The sequence below is a fragment of the Gouania willdenowi genome, chromosome 22 (genome assembly GCF_900634775.1).
Source record: "Gouania willdenowi chromosome 22, fGouWil2.1, whole genome shotgun sequence".
Classification (NCBI taxonomy): domain Eukaryota; kingdom Metazoa; phylum Chordata; class Actinopteri; order Blenniiformes; family Gobiesocidae; genus Gouania; species Gouania willdenowi.
The window spans coordinates 27041124-27056422 of NC_041065.1; the positions used below are offsets into that span (position 1 = coordinate 27041124).

General features: G+C 35.3%; 1 protein-coding gene across 6 annotated transcripts in view; it reads left to right on the forward strand.

The window, feature by feature from the left end:
• Positions 1 to 15299, forward strand: part of eml1 (EMAP like 1) — a 77428-nt gene that overhangs the window by 50621 nt on the left and 11508 nt on the right. For 4 of the 6 annotated variants that reach the window (XM_028437583.1, XM_028437586.1, XM_028437585.1 and 1 more), the window contains 5 exons: positions 3173 to 3301; positions 3487 to 3515; positions 6397 to 6423; positions 13617 to 13746; positions 14794 to 14943. In XM_028437583.1, coding sequence (XP_028293384.1) covers positions 3173 to 3301; positions 3487 to 3515; positions 6397 to 6423; positions 13617 to 13746; positions 14794 to 14943 — 465 coding nt within the window. The remainder of the gene's footprint in view (positions 1 to 3172; positions 3302 to 3486; positions 3516 to 6396; positions 6424 to 13616; positions 13747 to 14793; positions 14944 to 15299) is intronic. The other 2 variants (XM_028437584.1, XM_028437587.1) reach the window with 1 other exon arrangement.

Here is a 15299-nt window from a genome sequence, read left to right on the forward strand (position 1 = left end):
GAAGACAAAACAGATGCTTTATCGATGGGATTTCAGTGTGACTTACACTTTCATTCAGTACGAGTTAGGGCTGCACAATTAATCAAATTTTAATCATGATCAAGATTTTGGTTGCCATGATTAAATAAATCTGATCATTGGCAATTCACTTTTAAAATACGGGCTCTGCACTCTGTAATAATGTATTTATTCTGTTTGTCTTTGAAACATTTTAAAATCTTGGGTTAATTTTTAAAATTTTATTTTTTGGAATAATTCTTATTTAAAGCTTCATTTTGTAAATGGTACACATTGTGTTTTTGTGAAAGTAGTGTAATAAAAATAATAAAAAAAATAAAAAACATAATAAATAATTGTGATTTCAATACTGAATAAAAATAATTGTCATTACCTTCACTGGTTCATTGACTTTAATAAAGCTTGGCAGCCATTCTTAAAATACATGGAAACTTTTAAAATGTGCACCGTACCATTCAGGAAAAATCAGCCACGTCTTAAATGTGATGGTTTAACTTTTTTATTTGTTGTGTGGGGTTTATTTGTTTTGTTTTTGTGTGTGTGTGTGTGTGTGTGTGTGTTTGTTTGTTTGTTCTAATGGTATTTAAATTACTAAGTTTTATCATTTTGATTGTCTGGTTATGTTGTTTTCTATGTTGGGGTTTATTTTGTTTTGAAAATGTACAGCAAAGAAAGATGTTGTTTTAAGCTGTCAAAAATCATAAATAAAAAATAAAATAATAATTGTGATTAACATTTTTGGCCATAATCGTGCAGCCCTACTAGGAGTGAATAATGTTTTTTTTCCACTATAGAAGACAAACTTTAAATGGGTATGGGATTTACATACTATTTGGTTATTTTTTCCCCCTCAAACTGATTTATCTTTTATCCGCCAAAGCTGGTGATGCATTCCATGGATTTTAGATCATTAATCATGTCAGCTCGGAGAGCAAAGGTATTGTTCTATGTGCCACTCTAAAAGTATGGTGTAGAAGTAATAGAGCAGGCAATTAAATCACAGTCCTTTTAATAAAAATTTCATAGAAAGTACTAAACATGTAAAATCACTCAAAAAAACCTAAACTCACACAGGAATTAAAAAAAAAAAAAATGACAATGAACCAGCCAGTATTCATTGTTCAAACACCCTTTAAGTAGAGAGGGAAGGTAATCAGGAAGATTGGCTCCACCTGTGAGAGACAAAAGGGATAGTCTTTATACTTTTCACCATAATTATAATCAAAATAAAATGTCTTTCATTATTTCGGAAAGTAGGAATCGAAGAAAACTGTTATCCTAATGATTTGATGGTGCTACAGTTGTTGGTTTTTGTCTTTTTTGGCATTTTCAAGAGAAAAAAAGTATTTTTCTTCTCGCAATATCCAGATGTTAATGAATCCAAATTGTATATGGGTTTATGTCATATTTACTAAAATTAAACCGTTTTATACATAAAGGAATCTCCACAAACACAAGCGCAATACATTCATGAAACCTTGAATTACTAATTTTGAAATCTAAAAAAAAATCTTGTTTTGAGTGTTTAGTTTCCAGTAAACTTCAGCTCTCTCCTCTGTTTTCCCACATTTATTATATTTGTCTAGTTCCCTTATCTAACTTTATGGTCTGATATGATACATATTTGCTTTATTCTGTGGTGGTACACCCTGTTTATTTATTGTCCATCCACATCAGTTTGTCCTCTGTGTCTTATTTACCAGACTTTCCTGTCTGTCCTTCAGGTGAGAATATTAAGGTAGAAATGTAACATCAAGGCTCCATCAGTGCTTTGCACTTAACACACTGTGTACGTGTGTGTGTGAGTGAGTGTGTGTATTGGGAATATTTTTAACCAAATATTGGTCTCCATCCCATCAGTGCTGTCATACAAACAGTAAACCTCAATGCCTAATGGACCAATTAGTGTAATTTCTCTTGAGGAAACGCTTCAAACTGTTGTTTTTCTCTTCCTTCTATACCGTCGTTTGTTTCTGTTTGGTTTTTCTTTACCATATGACTACACAAAGGCTTCAGATCTAGAAAAACAGCCACCAGCCAGTATCAGGAGCCATTATATGACTGGTCCTACTGGCCATTTGCTTTGCTGATGAAGCCTTTTTATTGTCCCGAGTAGGCCAGCTGTCTGTACCAGTATGCAGATTAGCACAGGGCTGACAGACGGGTCCAACACGGTACAATGGGGAACAGTGGGTACACATTTGGTAGTCAACATGCTACATTTACTGTCAATTTCCACTGATTTTATTACATCCAATAATACAAAAATGTGATCACAGCTGTCATAATGTGTGCTAACAGCTTTCATTTCCGTTAGCTTTAATATTGTATTAATTACTAGCTAACCAACAGATGTTAATGCATTAAATCAACCATTTAACCTCTTAAATTACTTAATAATTAATTCCTACTTATTGTGATTAGGGTCGGGCACTGGTGTCCATCATGCCTTACAGCAGTGTTTCCCAAACCTTTTCTGTTGCACCCCCTCCCCTTTGAAAAATGGAAAATTTCTGCAACATTTAAACAAAATGGGTAAAAAAAAAATTGCCTTTATTGAAAAAAAGTTAAACATTTGACTATTCTTCTTCAAAATGAATAAAAAATTACATTAAATATGCATCACATATTTTAGAACAGTTATAATAAAGTTAAATTCAAAGAAAACATTTTTTTTTCTATTTTTCATGCTCAATGTTTAGCAAGGCTGTTGTAGTGCCCCGCCCCCTTAGGGTGTCACGCCCCCCCTTTGGGGCGCCCCCCAGTTAGAGAACCACTGCCTTCCTGGAAGTTGAACCAAATGACTGAGTACTTACATTAGAATTATTATTTTTTAGTCAGACTGCGACTGCAGATGTAGCTTACCTCCAATTCCGTGAATCTGCTCTGTGAATGAAAAACGTTGTCATTAAACACTGAAGATTTAGCTTTGGCACAAAATCATCCACTAAAGCTGTTTCAGTTCCTATTTTAGCCGCTAGCTAGCATGCTTAGTCCCAAGGTGAAACACTGCATCATATTGTAAACACATCCTCCTGGAGGAAAACTTTCCTCTGGAAGCATTGCAGGAAAGTTGCTCAGGGGAATTTTCTGACATACATGCATTCCTTGTGTCCTTTCTAAACGTCTTTGCTCACCGTCGTCTCTCCCTCAGCACTGTGAGAAGAGCCAACTCCAACGAGCATGTGGGAACTCTTACTCGGAAAGATTCCGGTGAATCCAAGGGCAACAGAACTCGTACGGGATCAACGGGGAGCAACTCTAGTGGCAAACGCAGTGACAGGTAACACAGATTTTAGAGAAATCAGTTCTCACCATGCAGGATGCACCAATCATAAACACATATCAACCTTTTTTATTTTATTTTATTTTAAAAGGCATTATACAAAAGTAAAAGTGAATCTCAGATGGTTTGTCCAGTATTGGGATGCTGATTGACAGATGTCTGTTTACTTGTTTACTTTGCAGCAAACAGAGAGATCCAGTGTTTAATGCAGGTAAGAGTTTAAGAAGCCTGAAAACTTCATCATGAACCTGGTCAAAACATTTGCTAACACTTGTTTTAAAACATTTACACAGAGGTTTAAAGGGTATCTATATCTTTTACTCTAGTGGAAGTACTGTTACTTTGATTGAAATTGTACTCAAGTACAAGTAGAAGTAAGTCATACATAAAATACTCAAGTAAAAGTGAAAAGTAGCTCAATTAAATAGTACTCAAAGTAAAAGTTACTAGTTATTTTCACCCTCCACATTGATTTTTCGGTAATAAATAAAGAGACCAAATCTTGCACAATTGGAACTTAATTTATTTTCCACAAAGGCATCTGTATAAAATAAAAGGTTTGTAAAAATGTACAAATCTTTTTTTAAATCAAAAACCAATTAATTCAATTCAAAATTAAAAAAAAAGATTCTCAGGCTAAGTATAGGTACATTTATAAACTCTAAAACTGAGAAAATAACCAGCATTCAACGCTGTTTTGGTGCTGTACATAACGTTTAATCTGATTGGTCGGCTATGATGTGATGCATTTGATTGTTGTCCGGTCATTTTTTTTTCTGTAGTGTCACAATCATCTTAAAACAACAAATAATACCAGTAATTTACTCAGTAACGGTTGGGTGTAGTAACAAATTACTTAACGTCTTTTAAAATGTACTTAAGTACAAGTAAAATGACTGATTTAGAGATATACTCAAAAAAGTACGAGTACCAATAAAAGCAACTCCATTACAGTAACGTGAGTACTGAATGTTTGTCTGCACACCGAGAACCATTACCCACCTCCATCATCCATTCCATCATCTTTCATTCATGTCATCGGTTTGTGTGATTTTCAAACAGAAGGCTCAGATTAAGGAGATTTAATCTAAATAAAGACAAAGTCCTGATCAAATACGTTATTTTCTTTTGGAGACTTTTTGGATCCAAAGGTAACAAATGATTTTGGCTGTTATTATCTCTGTGATATTTCCATGTGAACGATGCACAGAGAGGGAAACAATAACATTCAAATATGAAAACGACACACTTTTCAACAATAGATTGCACCGATAATAATATAACATTTTCTATTCTATTTACACACTTCAAGTCCAGCATAGTGGAGATTAATATTACTTATAGTTATGAAAAGTGAGGAAGATGAGGGTAGATAAAGAGGCATTAAGTAATGGACTAGTATTACTATTTATATTTGCTTTTACAAATAATCAACATTTTATTGATGTTTGTTGGTTGTGGTTGATTATGATTTGAGTGTCCATTACTTCATTTTTTATGGTACATTATGGCAACGAATTTTGACTTTTTGAAGCTGAAAAACATTTGTTCTATGTTTTATGAAATAAATAATGTTTTGGAGGGATGAGAGAAAACTCTCCGCATTAAAAAAAACACATCACACAAAACATTTTTATTTGGTTTTTGATCTAAAATAAAATTAAATCACATTTCTTCTAGAAAGCATTATAAGCTTCCCATAGAGCAGATATAGGCAACTGGCGGCCCAGGGGCCACATGCGGCCCTCGGTCTAATTTTGTGCGGCCCAACATGACACACAAAATTCTATAAACACAGGAAACGACAGAAAAATGTCAACAAAAGTGCACAAAATGATACTAAACAATAACATGTTTATGTTTATTAAAACACAAAATGACTGCAAAAACAACAGCAACATACAAAATGACTTCAAAGACACAAAACACCATCAAAATTGCACAAAATGACAGAAAACACACAATATTACAACAATAACACAAAAAATACAACAAAAAGATGCATGATGACTCGAAAATCACACAAAAAGGCAACAAAGATGTGCCATATTGATAAGAAAAAAGACCAAATGAATTCAAAAACACCAATAAAACCCACACAACCACTCTTTCCTGTATTAATGCTCAGATTGGTTATTATTCTAAATGCTATAAATGTTAATAATGTGGCCGCTTGGATCAGACGATCACATTTTTTGTGAAGCTCTATTATAAGACCTTTTGTCACGTTTTATGAGTTTGAATTGTGTTAATCCTGTCAGTAAAGCAACAAAGCAACTCTAACATGAACTATAGCAGTTAGTAATAACAAAATATGAAGCATGAGTCTGGGATTGAAGTACATCTGATAAACTAACCAGGAAACCCTCGAGCACAGCATTATTAATGTTAGTTTGAAGACCGTAAAACATACGACGAGGAAACCTTCTTTAATCAATAGTTCGACTAAAACGTTTGCACGTGAAGCAGGTCTTTCTCTGAGCCTAAATCAGGTGCAAAAAAATGCTTTTAAAGGCGTGTTTGCAGCGAAACGAGTATTGATTTAAAATGTTATTGACTTTCCTGTGAATTGCATGGCTCTTGGTAATTTGGTTTACACACCTGAACCCAGGATTCTGCGATTCGGGACAAAAACGGACACAGAAAGTCTCTGACACACTTACATTTTGTTAGTTTTTATTCCGCAATTAGCTATATATTAGTTGTAGATTGGAATTACAATTTGTTTACTATGCACAGCAATAAATCACGTATTAGCACGTGTCTGTAAATGAGCTTTAATAATATCGTGGCTTCTGCACTTTACTCTGAGCCATATCTGTCAAGTATCCCGTTTTAGCCGGGAAACTCCCGTATTTTACCCCTCTTTCCCGACATCTTCCGGTATTAGTATTTTCCCGTAAATATTCCACTAAATGAATTCACCATGTAGGAGAGGTGGTGCGTGACTGTATTTAGGACAGGAGTGACTCACTGAGACATGATTACACACAGCAGCTGCTGTTCATGTATAAGGACAAACCAGGAAGTGAGGAGGAAACCATGCCGCCACCTCACCTGGTGCTTGTGTGTCTCTCTGTGACCTTTACAAGGGATGCGACGTGTGACCCACTGCAAAGGTAGGCCACGCCCCCCGCCAGTCTCTTATTGCCCCGCCCCCTCCACCACCACCTACCTACCCCCGGCCTTCCTGGCAGCTCTCAGCACACAGTTCACCCGTGAACAAAAACATCCAACCATGAGAGTTTAGATCATTTCTATTTTCCTGGTAGTGAGCAGAGAGCTCTCAGACTGAGGCTGACTGTGTGTGTTTGCGTGTGTGTGTGTGTGTGTGTGTGTGTGTGTGTGTGTGTGTGTGTGTGTGAGAACCAGGGTTGGGGTCAATTACAATTGTAATTACGTAATTGATAACTCTATAATTATGACATAATGTAATTGTAATTGAAAAAAAAATTGCTCTTGTACTGATAAAGTGTTCATTCATTCAAAATTGTCAATTTAAACGCAAAACTGTGGAACCGTATTACAGTTCTATGGCTTATATATACAGTATGTAGTTAACAATTATTGAAATATGTTTCATATCAAGTTTTCCTGTCAGCAGGTGCGTCTCACCCTTGGGGGATGCATGGGAAGCGACACCCGCACTTTCATAAAAACAAAAATTCATCCCCCTCACCTTTGTTAACAGCGATGAGTAAAGTGACAAAAATGAGTAGCAGGTCGCAAAAAGGGTCAAAAGTGGCAAAAATGTAGCAAAAAAAAGTCAAGTGTCTAAAATCGGCCAAAAGCAGCCAAGAGTGGCAAAAAAATTACACAAATTGGAAACAGATGGTATGCAATGGCAAAGGGTAGCTTAAATGCACGCATTTATATCATCTCGTATTGACTACTGTAATTCTGTTTTTACTTGTTTTAATAAGTCGACCCTAAACAGACTCCAGATCGTTCAGAACGCTGCTGCCAGACTTTTAACTGGTGCTTCTAGAACATCCCATATTACCCCCATTCTTGCTACTCTGCACTGGCTTCCAGTTAAGTTTCGCATAGAATATAAAATATTAGTTCTCATGTTCCGAGCATTACATGGTCAGGCCCCTAAATATATCTCGGACTTGTTGTCCCCCTACTCATCAGGGCGATGCCTTCGGTCTTCAGGTCAGGGTCTCCTAAAGACCCCAAAAACTAAATTTAAAACCAGAGGAGACCTGGCGTTCCAGGCTGTAGCTCCCAGACTCTGAAATAACCTGCACCAGTCTCTCAGGGAGCTCAACTGAGTGGACACTTTTAAAAAAAACTCCTGAAGACTACACTTTATAGTAAAGCTTTTAGTTAACTGGATTTTAATTTTTATTTATCCTTTAATGTTTCTGTTCTTATGATATTTATGCACTCTTGTTTTATTATTCTATTGTTTTGCACTTGTACTTTTACCACAACTCTGTACAGCACTTTGTGATTTTATCTGCAAAAAGCGCTTTATAAATAAACTACTTACTTACTTACTTACTTACTAAATGGGCAAAATTTGGCAAAAAATTGTGAAAAAGGGCAAAAATGTGGAACAAAAAGAGGCAAAATGTAGAGAAAAAAGGAAACAAGTGGTATTTATTGGGCTAAAGGTAGCTTATTTGGATGAAAAGTTGCAACAAATGGTTAAAAAATGGACAAAAAATTGGATAAAAGTATCAAAAAGAACTTGCAAAAATTGACAAAAATGAGGAAAAAGGCATATTTATTGGAAAAAAGTAGCTAAAATCTGGAGGAAAAAAAATTTCAGATTTTTGCAAAAAAAAAATTATTAAAGGGGCAAAAATGGGATAAAGGAAGTTGCAAAATGGCCAAAGAAAAAGGTTTTCTGGGGGAATAATAATTAAAATTAAGTCATAAAGAGCCACATGTTGAATATCACTGACCTAATAACACTTTTACAGACAAAAAAAAGGCTCAGACACCCACACCAAAAATAATAATAACAATATTTTCTTTGATTAGGAAACCTAACAAGGTAACCAAGAGCTGAAAAACAAATTGTATGATAAATAATATTTTTAGTATATTTTAAAGCTGATTTAGGTCAGAAGTGACGAGATGCCAACAGAAAACTAACACAAGGATATGTTTTTTGGGGGCATTTATTCAGGCTCCGTAATTGTGATTAAATGTAATTGAACTTTAATATTTGAGAACATAATTGTAATTGACTTTCAGGGCGAAAAAATAGTTGACAGTCACCGTAATCGTAAATGAGATGTAATTGACCCTAACCCTGATGAGAATGCTGCTTTCTTTTTATATTATTAACACACAAAGCGGTTTGCAGCCATTTCTCAGTAGTGTATGAACTCACTCTGGTTGCAATGTTTGAAACTCACTTTGTTCGCCTGCAAGTCAAATCACTGCTTCACCCGAGGTTGTTGGTTCACAGCCTTCACTGCTGCTCAAAGGCATTTGCTCTCTGTCACCATAGTAACGACACAAGCACTTCACTTTTTGCCTAACTTTGACTTTTACTGTAAAGTCATTGTTTTTGCTCAATACTCATGGGGTGGATTCACTAAGATCTGAAATAAAAGGTGGTAAACCAGTTGCTTTCCTAAATCCTTTGGTGACGCAGTTTCCTCTCGTGCTGCGAAGAATTCACTAAGATTGCAGCAATGATTAGTGCACGTGCAGAAGTGGTGGAGACCGCCCTATTTAAATCAGCGTTTTGCTCGTTGAACATGGAGACGTGAGTGCACAGAAGCCCACAATGACATTTGTGGAAGTTAAATTGGAGACAGGTGGACTTCACTGTCTGCTGCACAAACGTATAACTCATTCTCTGCCAGCCATTTTCAGAACAGATAAGGGGTTATCACTGCCAGCCATTTTACAGCATTTTGACTGATTTTTGAAGTATGATTTTTGTGTTATGACTGAAACCAGATTCTGAAAGATTAGAATTTCTACTTTCATCAGAATATTTTTTTTTGTTTATACCTTGTTTTGTTCTTCCGTAATCAGCAGTTGAACAGAGGCAAGTTTCGCAGAAAACGCGTTTCTGACAAAAAGCTGAGAAAAAAGACTTTTTCTGACAAAACCTGTCAGTGACTTTGAAGCAACTTTTTTTTGCTTTAGGGACACCTCAACATTGGTTTCCTTCCATAAAACTACAAAAACAACACTGAGACCAGGCTTTTGGCGGCAAATTTATTAATATTTTGCTATCTGGGTCAGAGTTGTTTGATTACTGTATTTTGGCCGTCTTCCAAGTCTCCCCTTTACCTCAGTTCCCACACATGCAACTTCCTCCTCCTCCGCAACATGCCGAGTATCGCCGTTAATCCTGGTTGGTTGATTGTTTTGTCTCACTATCTCGGAACTCTCAATAGTCCACTTAACTCCACGCATTCTCTGCTCGAGTGTGAACAGCTGTGAGCTGTTGGATACTTCACAATATCCCTTTGCAGCACCATTTTATGCCTCATCCCTGGCTTCTACCTCCCCAGCGATGGTGATAATCATGGCTAATCTCTCATTCAAAGGTGCACTGCTGCCACCTACATGGCACCAGTTGGTCACTACATCATAGTACAAGCCTGATATTCACGAGAGAACTCCATCACACTGTCTTCTAGCAACCCCTTTAAAAAACACAATTGACGTATTTTTACGTCAATGGCAGTGAGTGATTTAATAATGTAGAAAACTAATTAAACAAATAAAAATGTTTAAAAAAAAACACAACTTTACGACCTATGATATTTTTTCCCCTTTATTTAATGTGGCTGTTTCGTCAGGTCTTGTACCTTTGCTCTGATCAGTCCATGAAAAATAGGCAGATTTGGACAGAAACCGTCCCATTGATCTGTTGATCAATGTAAAGTAGCTCCGCCTACTTTACAAATTCATTAGAGGGAAACGCGCTAAATGGATTGAGGGCGCACACTCCTGATTTCCTGGGGTTTTGTACGGCTTATTAGCGTGTGGAGTGACGTTTGCACACGTTTTAATACCTCTAAACCTTTAGTGAATCCGCCCCATAGAGTTACATTTGTTCCTGATGATGTCAAGAAAAGCTTTTCAAAAAGTAGTTTTCTTTTGTTTTTGTGAGAAACTTATGAAGAACACTCAAAATAACCTCATTATTTTGACTCAGAAGATTTCCATTTAATAACTAATTTAATTGAGTGTCTTGTAGTTCAGTAATAATAATAATGATAATTTTTTTTATTTTATTTTAAAAGCGCCTTTAAGGCCACCCAAGGACAATTTACAACAAAAACAGAATAATAAAAAACAGGGCAATACAATATAAAACAGAATAATACAAAAAGAAAAAAGAACAATGTAGAGAAGTGTCGCATACGTTAATGTATATATAATATATCATATGAAATAACCCAAATAACTGCAATATTCAACAATCTAATCATCTATGAAAAAATATCACATTTAAATTTATAAAATGTAAAACATTTATTAGTTAGTTAAATATCAATGTCATATATCACATTTTCTATTGCAAAAACAATTTGAGTAGTTTATATTTAAGTGTTGTATACAGAATTTGCAGACTTGAACATTTCAACCATTTATTAGTTAATTAATTGAATATCACTATCATGCACTGTATATATTTTAAATTTTTTTAACTTTGTAAAAGCACTTTGAGCTGTAATTTTTTTTTTGTACGAAAAGCTTTTTTTTTTATATAAATAAAGATTTTTCAGACAATTACTTAAATGCCCAGTTTTGACAGAAGACAGATCTTTAATTTCTGATCTAATGATTAAAAAAAATGGGTCTAAAATTTGTTTCTTCCTCCTCTTCCCAATGGTTGGATGGATGGATGGATGTGTGCAGTGTTTTTAGTAAACAAACATTGTACTAGTTTTCAGATTCCCTTCTTTCCTTTAATTGTTTGATTTTTTTTTGCTAAATATGAGTCAGAAAAATCTTCATTCCATGTTTCTAACTCCAAATTTTCCTTTACATTTCCACTTCCTGCTTTACTTCCTCTATTGTTCCATCCCTAAAACAACCTTTACCTTCTTCATTTATCGCCCACTCTTCCTTCCTTTCCCATCACCTGCATTATAGTGACAGTACAGATTTACCTGAGCCGAGCCAGCAAACAGGACAGGAGGGGCGGCGGCCCCGCAGCTTCAGCTGTGACGCACGGCCCGCCCCCCAAGCCCCAAAGACCCTCAGAGTGCAGCAGGCCTGGGGGGTCGTGGAAAGGCGGGGCTGGGGTCAGAAAGGGTCCGAGTTTTAGCCTCCAGCTCAGGAAATCAGGGAGTCTGACCTCATGCCCTTCTCTTGATACACCCAGCTACTGTAGCCCTGTCAAATCCCCCAGCCAGTACTTCCAGATCTGTTATTAGTCCCACTGATAAACAGGCACTCCATCACTTTACATATTTGAAATGGGTGTCGGTGCAAATCCTCACCAGAGTTTTAACTTTCCAAGTGTGACACCAAAGTAAAAAAATGTCTCTTGACTCATCGCATCACATTAAAAATAATATAAAATTATCCGGTAACACTTTAAGTTTTATACATAAAGGCTGCCAGTACGCTGTCATTATCTGTCATTAGCATGATTAAGGTGTCATTAAGTGTTGTTTGCTAAATTATGACACCTTTAGAGTAAGGCTGAACGATTAATTGCATTTGCGATATTATCGCAATATCATAAAATGCGATTTTCCCATCGCAAAGGCTGCAATTTTTATCATTTTTATTTAAAAAAAATTATTTTAATTTTTTTTTGTTTTTGGTTTTTTTTCTTGTCCTGTCTTGTACTGTCCTGTTCAGTTTACATGTTTCATAAAACATGAAGTTAGTCAGAAATGTTGAATGTATGTAAAGCCGTAAATTTGTTTGCTTTATTGTTGTAATCTGTGGTTTAATATTTAGATTTATTTAAAGTTTAAATAAATCTGAAATTGTTTATTATGAAACAGATTGATTTATTGCTTGTGTTTATTGAAAAATACATGACGAGATTGCGTATTAAATCGCAATACTGAGGAAAAAAAATCGCAATTACATTATTTTCCAAAATTGTTCAGCCCTACTTTAGAGCTATGTTGGCATTTTTTGGGTTAGGTGGAGGGATCTAGTGGGGTTAGGGGTTAGGGTAACAAAGGGTTAGGATAAGGCTGCACGATTTTATCTGAAAAACTTATTTTGAAAACTTGATTTTTGATTCCAATTTGGATTTTTTTTTTCCCCTTAAAAAAAAAACACACTGGATTTAATTATTGTAACTATTTCCTTATAATTGAAAAAGTGAAAACAAAGCAACTGCAAAACTTTAACAAAGAACGTTAAATCCCCTGTGGGTTTGATAAAATAACAACCTGCCCAACCAAAAATGGATCCCTCTGCATTTTTAAAAAAAAAGAACCTTGCATTAGAAAAATTCACATTTAAAGAAGAATAAGTTGTAGCAGGGGTCTGTCATGTTAGACGTGTTTTTCAACAGTTTGTAAAGAGAGACAGACTTTTCCTGTGATTACACATGATTAAAAGGCAAAAATCTATTTTCGCGATTTTGACTTTTTAAAAATCAACTCAATAAATAATTTAATTTTGATTATAGATCGATTCATCATGCAGCCTTAGGTTAGGGTAATGAACGACACGTAATGACAGCCTTTATGACACCTTATTTATGGTGTCGTCATAATAATGACAACGTAGTGTCAGCCTTATGTATTTTTAATTTATTGATTATTTAAAAGGAACAATGCACATTAATAAACCAGAGTTAGCTGAAATAGGCCAGTTTTCATCTGGTGTCCCTGCATAAAAATTCAAGTGAAGAATTACCAGTAATTCTAACAAAAACTCCTTCTAATGAGCATCTGTTGACAATCATTGTCTCTTTTTGTGCATGGGTTTATTTCATGGGTCAGTGCTTGACTTTTATTTGATTTATTCTGAATAACAATAAAGTTGCTGTGTGTGTGTTCATCTCTGCTGTAAGATAAATATTTATGAGTTGTGAACATTCAAATTTTTTTTGTTCTTCATTTTGTGCTATTTGTTGTATTTAACTCCACGTAATAAAAGTCACTTTTAAAAGGTATTTGTGTTTGCTAGTTCTGTCATTTTTTACTGGGTGTTTTCTTCATGCATCACTTCCTTCCTCCACATTCATCCGTATCATTCTCATTATCAATACTAAATCGTGCAGTAGTAGAAATGTTTAGAATCTTAAACTTGATATGAGAATCTGACACGTTTCCATTTACAACATCCATGCATGTGTTTAGTGTGTGCTCTGTCTCACTGATGCTGTGTCTTGTGCCTATTTTAGAGGAGGGTTATGTGAAAATGTATTTGAAGGGTCGTCCTGTCACCATGTACTTACCCAAAGACCAAGTGGACACTTACAGCCTGGAGGCCAGAGCTGAGCTGCCCTGCAACAAACTCAAGCTGGACTGGGTGTATCCTTTTACTACTGGTGCATTGTTTTGGATGTAGTGCTGTATGTATTGGCCAGGGGACGGGCAACTGTAGAATGCACAAATTGACTCCAAAAACACACAAAATGACAAAATATACAAAATGACTCTAAAACACACAAACATGACATTATAATCATGCATAACAAAACAAAAATACACAAAATGAAGGTAAAAATTTGTTAAATTCGTCAAAAATGACAACAAAAACACAAAACAACAAAGTTATAGTACAACAAAAATATAAAAGGAGTCTAAAAACACTCAAAATGACAACATAAACATAAAAACGAAAAAATACACAAAAGGAAGGTAAAAATGTGCTAAATGACAATAAAAACACACAAAACAATAAAAAATTTAGTGCAACATAAACATAAAATTACTCTAAAAATGAGGGTGAAAATATGCTAAATGACAATAAAAATGCAAAACAACAAAAACATAAAATGACTGCAAAAATACAAAATCACAAATAAAAACACACAAAACTACAGTTTTTAAAAAAAAAATCCTACAAAACTTAGAGTGCAGACCACCACCACGCCATAGCAGTCCCCCATATTGCATAGTCACCATATTGTTACGTTTTGGATATTGATTCTGATCAACCCCAAAATCTAATCACATTACATATTTTTTTTCAAAGATTTAATCTAAATCCATTCGTTAGTTTTTGAGTTACCTGTTCACAGACAAATGAAAAAACGCTGTTCATAAAAACCAAATACAAAAAAATGACACAAACCCTTTGTTGTTTCCTATATCTATTTTCAGATTTGCGTTTATTCTAAATTACGACATAAATGTTGATCAGACAATCACTTGTTTGTGGTCTCTGCTGTGATTAAAAAAAGTATAGGATTATAAAGTGAGTATTTTAGGATCTTTTATTAAACTCCATCTTAATTCTTTGTCAAAATGTTTAAATTTTTTATTGCAGACTTGACCACAGTTTCAGATCTGCTGAAACGTTGCTTCAGTGAACAGTCCATTGTTGTTCTCCTCCTTGATTGTCTTAATGTTCAGCTACGGTTACCGCGGTCGAGACTGTCGCTCCAACCTTTACCTGCTTCCCACTGGAGAAACGGTGTATTTCATCGCCTCTGTAGTCGTCCTGTTCAACGTGGACGAGCAGCTGCAGAGACATTACACTGGACACACTGATGACATTAAATGGTGAGAGATGTTTTATTTCACCTTCATATCTTTCCCAAGAAGTTATTTTCTTGGCTGGTCAATATGGTGGAAAAACAACAAAAAAAAACGTTTGTGCACGACCGTGGAAGTTGATTTGCAGAATGTGTGAGAATTGCCTCCAGCAGTCGCAGACGTTCCACAGTTTTACTGGAAGGTTAAGGAAAGTTCAGTGTGTTCAATACCAGTTTGGATTAGAGATCAAAGACTGGAGCTTTGCTCTTTTGAAGACAAATTGCTTGAGCTTTAGAGATGCTGAGTGAGGTCCCTGAAGTGATTACTGTATTAATTAATTAAATGTTGTCTTTTATCAAATCAACCGTTTCGTGCATTAAAGT